At 36.0% G+C, this 6000-nt stretch overlaps 1 protein-coding gene across 2 annotated transcripts in view; it reads left to right on the top strand.

Moving 5' to 3' along the window:
- Window positions 1–2688, top strand: part of LOC121429601 (guanylate cyclase soluble subunit beta-2-like) — a 67453-nt gene extending 64765 nt beyond the window's left edge. For both annotated transcript variants that reach the window (XM_041626711.1, XM_041626713.1), the window contains one exon: window positions 2276–2688. In XM_041626711.1, the coding sequence (XP_041482645.1) occupies window positions 2276–2484 (209 nt within the window). In that variant the 3' untranslated portion in view covers window positions 2485–2688. The remainder of the gene's footprint in view (window positions 1–2275) is intronic.
- The last annotated feature ends 3312 nt before the right edge of the window (window positions 2689–6000 follow it).

Here is a 6000-nt window from a genome sequence, read left to right on the forward strand (position 1 = left end):
AAAGAACGGCAACATATTTTTTCGTCATAATCGTGCTATTGTCCATACATAAATGACCATATTGTTGTTTGAAGAGAAACAAAAAAAATCATGATGAAACAATGATAATTACAAAGAAAGTACAAATGATTCTTATGATTTTCCATTTTAAAGATGCAGTATCTTTTACATTGAGAGTTGTAAGTCGTCTAGAGTTATAAAGACTCATTTTTATATGTGGGTTCTTTCTTTTTTGTTTTGGTCTATGAATAGTCTTGATAAGGAGTTGGACTAGCTTTTCTTTCAAATTACGTATATAGGAAACCTTTCAGTTGGCCAATGCTTATTGCCCTGGGAAGTGGGGTGTCAACCAGCACCCCTCATTAACAAAAAATCGTTCCCAGGGTCCTATTTCTATCTCGCATACGAACAGGGTACATAAGAAAGGGGCTCGTTGGAATAATTCGTTGTACATGAATGATCGTTTTTGTTTTCTTTACCTCTCAGTGCTGGCCTTTATTGTACATCTGTCATATTTTGAACAATATTCGTAATTGATTCTTTTTTTTGTTTTAAATCTTGAAAAGAGCTTATCGCGATCACCGTTAGCTTTGCAATCGTTATTGAATGAATTTAATATTGATAATGGTATCAAATATCTTTTTTCCTTGTGTGTAAAGAACTGTTGATTTTTTTTTATTGTAAATACTCTTAAACACTCTGTGCATGTTAACTTATTGTATTCAGTCGGTAGTGTATTCTTTTACATAGCCATTGTACAAGTCGCCTCTTGTTATTAAAGATATATATGTATGTATTTATTATTTCTATTCCGAATAAGGGCATGTGATTTTGCTTGCAATAAACGTCTCGTAAGTACCTTTGCACTTTCTTTAATTTGCATTTATTTTGAATTGCTTTATCGTTTTCATTATTATTTTGTGTTTCTCTTTTGCCGTGGTTTTGTATTGCTGCTTGAAATATATTGCATCTCCATGTGTTCGTCCCCCTTCCTAAATGAGTAGATTATTTCTTGACAGGCGGTCACCTTAATTATTTTGTCGTTTCCTCGCCATTGGTCGAGCGTCGTCAGAAGAGGGCGCGCACAAACTAAACGTAAATAAGAGGGCCCGGATGATAATGGACCTTACTTGTCTACGAGTAGTAGGATCCAAAGAATGAGTAAGGTAGTGTGAGTTTGCAAAGAGAGAGAGAGGGAGAGGGAGGGCAGAAAAGGGTGGAGAGAGGGGGAGAGAAATCAAAGGCAAGATGAGAGGAGGAGGAGTAGACCTTTTTGTAGAAGTATGGTCAAAGTGAGGAGAAGACGTATTAGCAGTAGTAGTAATAGGAATAGTAGTAGAAGTAGTAGTAGTGGTAGTGGTATTAGAAGAAGCAGTAGTCGTCGTAGTAAAGGTAGTAGAGGAATTATTCGTGGAAGTAAACTCCGGCAAAAAGGTCAAAATCAAACAACATGTTGGTGTATAGAATCTACCTGGAGTATTGATCTGACCCATATTCGCCCAGATTGGTTACTTTGACCCATCCTGTTTAATAAGTGTAAATGTAGTAGATGAAAAGGAATATAGAGACTGTTAAAACTCTAATATACAGTGATCTTATTTAGTGGTTTCAATGCAATAAACGACCAAATGAACCAACAGAAAGTTCAACGTCGGACTCCAGCTCAAGTTGTGCAACGCCCTCTGTTGACGATGCGCACGCAATAACCACCTTTCAAAAACTCTATTCATGCCGATATTTTTTAAAGGCCACGGAAATGCCTTGCATTCGATTTCTTCTCACTATCATTTGATAGAGCAAATTAAAAAAACATAATACTCATAAAGACATATATGAACATGGAAATGGCGAAATGGAAGCGACAAGATAATAGCGGTGCTGGTAAAATAGTATAGTATTGAAGAAAATATCGATGTTGATGATGATGCAGAATGAAAAATCATAAAAGTTAAAAAGAAATATAACGTTTTGTTATGATTTCTTTCTAGAACTGGGCATCTTTTGATTTGAATGACATTGTTTGATGTTCAAATTATTAATAAAAAAAATCTATTGGATAAGTTGTACAAAGAATTATCATAATGATTAATTGCGTGATTGATACGGCAATACTATAACACTGAATTGATCCGTCGTTCTGTAATCACTACTCACTTGGTACTGTTCATGACATACTTTCGGTGTGTTGATATTTGCTAATTAAAGATGTTAGGTGTGCAATGGGGATGGGTAAAAGCTTAATAGTATAAAACTAACCGGTTTATTAACCTTGCAGAGTCATCAAAGGAAGCAGCGAATATGGCTAACGCAGCGTGTGCTGCCACGTCCAGACCCGGTGCAGACGGCCAGGATGCGAGGACTAACGATGACGACAACGTATCCAGCAGAAGCAAATATCTCGGTCAAGGATCAGCGAAAACGCGACCGTTGCGAAGTGGTCGACCTCCCGACATCCGGGGCTCTAAGACATGCGTACTCTTATGACGCACGCGGATTTTATCGAAGAACACTGAACATTGCATTTTGCATGTAAATTTCAACGAGCTCTATCTACGCGCCATGTTCTAGCCAACGAAAGACAATTAGAAATCAGTTGAATTTTGTCCTACATTTATTGTCTTCGTCGAAACTCGATTTGTTTTTTGTTCATTATTCAGAGTGAAGGTTTTGTAGTAAGGTTAAAGCAAAAATAAAAAATAAAAAAATAAACTATTCAACTCAGGTTCTAAATCAAAAATAAAGTCTTGGTAGATATATGTTTTCTACATTTTTCCTAACAGCTGGTTCCTCTTTCCTAATCAAATAGATCCCTTTTTTTACCCAAGAAAGGCTATTTTGATGGTGATGATGACATCGAATAGGTCAATGATTTAAGTTAACAGCAACGACCAAAATCAAAACTTCATCGGAAAATAGGCATTGTAAAATACGTTGGATTGTGAATTTAACATAACAGTCGTTAGTGGTATTGGAATCAGAGTTTGAAAAAGTATACTCGACCACAAAAAAAGAAAGAGAGTAGGGAAATAGGGATCCCGAAAAAACTAGGCAATTTATAACGACTTTGTAGGTTTGTTAACGTTTCAAAACTTGTTGAACACACTTATTTTACTACTTTGGTGAAAATCAACATCTGGTATTCCAAACAGCCGATTTTTGTGTTTTTTGTGTAGAAAAAGGGAGAGACAACCCTCATCCCGTTATCGTCCATTCCAACGATAATCAATTTATTTTACACAATGATGAAATAGCCTTTGAAGTAACTTTTAATAGGCACATTAGGAAAACCCCGTAAAATTGTGTTTTAGGATCGTAGTCGTGCAGTTCATTTTTTTATTGGGGGGGGGGGGTCGGATGGTGGGCGGGGCAGCGGTGACGTTCGTTTATTCTGAAAGTCCAATATTCCATACGTTCGAATGTTCCAGTTGATCGCTATTCCGAATCACGCCAAATAACGCCAAATAAGATGTGTGCGTTAATCCGATAATAAAATTAGCTTTGTCATACCGAAGGTATCGTTATACGGAACGTCCGATAATTTGAAAATGCAATAAAAAGTTGTCATACATTTCGTAAATGAAATAAGGTTCGACAATACGAAACCAACTGATGAAACTATACCAACCTTGCTTTGTTTTTTGAATATCTAACTTTCGTAATATCGAACCCTATTTCGTTCTCGGGTGAAAAAATTCTTGGACTACTGAACTTTCGTAATATCGAACCTTCGGAGTATTCGGACATTCGGAATTACTATAGCTGTATTTTTTTCTCAATACAAACTCAGAATTAAGCATTTCGGAAAGGTGAAGGCCGAAAGGTTTCGTCTTTGTTTTTTAAATTTCGATATCAAAAAATCTCAGACGACATGTTGACGATCCTGGTACAATTATGACTATCATAATGGTGATGATGATGTCTGAGTATGGTCGACGTGCCAACCGTCATTATAGCCAATGAAGCATAAACATCCATTGTATATTTATTACTATTACCCAATCAATATTACACCTTCGGGTGATAAAGGTTAATAATCGACTGTTGATTGCAAACGTTGACCTTTTGACTAGCCAGTTGGCTACGTATACCTTTATTGCTTAACCTACATATTATTTCGGCTAAGAAATTAAAAAGAACGGCAAGCACGATGTTTAGTTGACCAAGACACAAAGGTACCTCAAAGTCGTGAATGTCGCATAGGCAATCGATAATTGGAATGAGAATAAACACGCTTTGAATGTTGATAGGTAAACTTTTGACCTCGACAGTCATATGAATATGATTTATACTTTATCCCCCACCAGTACGATCAACGGTATATATCGGCACTGATGAATGGACGTAAATAAATTTATTTATTCCTTTGAATTGACATAAAGAACCAGGGGATTTACTGCCCAATGTTTATGCCACTTGTATGTGGGCTTGTTAGTTACGATTTTGATGAATCGACGAATAATTAGATAGTTGTAGCTCAACGACGCACGTTGGATTTAAAAACTTAAAAAATGTATTGTCAAACGCCCTTCATGACAAGGAACAACCAAGAAGGCTTTGTCGAAAATTGGTTAATAAAAACAGCAGTTTTGTCCTTGATTCCGGGCAAACTATATATTTGCAAGTTTTCGTCAGCTCCGAAACCTACACTGTAAAAACTGTGGTGTTAAAACTGACCCCAATCGGTGTTAATAGAGGACCACACCCTGAGGTGTTCAAATTACACCCCAAAGATTGAACATAACACCAAAGAGTGTAAATGTAACAACCAAAAGTGTTGTAATAGCACCTATATGTGTAAAACTAACACCACCAATTTAACACCGGTGTAAAATAACTGGTGTGGTCCTCTGTGTACAACGGTTAACACCACAGTTTTTGCTGTGTAGGACGAAACTGCTGTTCCATTTCTCCAATTTTCGACAAAGATCTCTTAGCTGTACATTGCCATTTGATTGACTTTGTCAATACATTTCCTGTTTGCTTTGAATCCGCCCGGCGTATCGGAGCACTCACACAAACAACAACAACGCCCAACTCTCATTTTATCAGCACAAAGGCAGTTTAACAAAATACGGTATCTGCAAATGACCTTTATAACTACAAAGAGAAAATGATGTAGAAATCGAAAAATAAAAGCGAATCAATTAATATTGCGAGTGACGATACAAGTTTATAATACATGTACGAATGGCTAATGTAAAGCGGAATCCCGCGACATCTACTTGACTGTTTTTTTTGGACGAAACATATAAATAGGGAAAATGTACTTTATTTGAACAATGTGATATCCATATAGGCGATCGTACACACTTTTACCCTGTTAACGCTTATCGAATTCTTTCACTACTAGTATAAATTGATCAAGCGTAATTGGCGAAAACATTCATATTCCTTGTATTCAGATTAATCAATTGACAACCGACGGCATTACTAATTTATATAGTTTGTACTACCAATTTCTTTAAATCAGCAATATCATTGCGTACATAATTGCAATACGATTAGGAGACCCTTTTTTATACTCTCTAAAAAAGGTTTATCCAATATTGGGTAAAATCGGATCATGAATGTTTGTTGGGTAAAAAATACCAAATATTTTGTAAATTTTACGCAATGTTGCGTTGAAATTTACCCATCAATCATACATTTTACCCAATAATGAGGGGGAAAATAACCCAACAAACATGCATGTTCCCTTTCAACCCAATATTGGGTAATTTTTTACTCTCTGTTTTTAGAGTGTAAATAATATATATTCCTACTAAAAATTTTGGAAAAAATTATAATGATTGCAATATATTTGTGTACCTTCAGAGAGAGTGATTTTCCGATGTAGGTTAACATTCAAAGGTCATGATTTACACTCAGCTCATTTTTTATTTTATAACTTTTAAGCGGTACGTGCCAATTATCGAATATGTTCCATTACTTTCCTCTAGACAATAGGCATGTTGACGTGTACAGGTCTGACAGCTCAAAATAGTTCAATTGAATCCCGTT

The sequence above is a fragment of the Lytechinus variegatus genome, chromosome 16 (genome assembly GCF_018143015.1).
Source record: "Lytechinus variegatus isolate NC3 chromosome 16, Lvar_3.0, whole genome shotgun sequence".
Lineage (NCBI taxonomy): Eukaryota > Metazoa > Echinodermata > Echinoidea > Temnopleuroida > Toxopneustidae > Lytechinus > Lytechinus variegatus.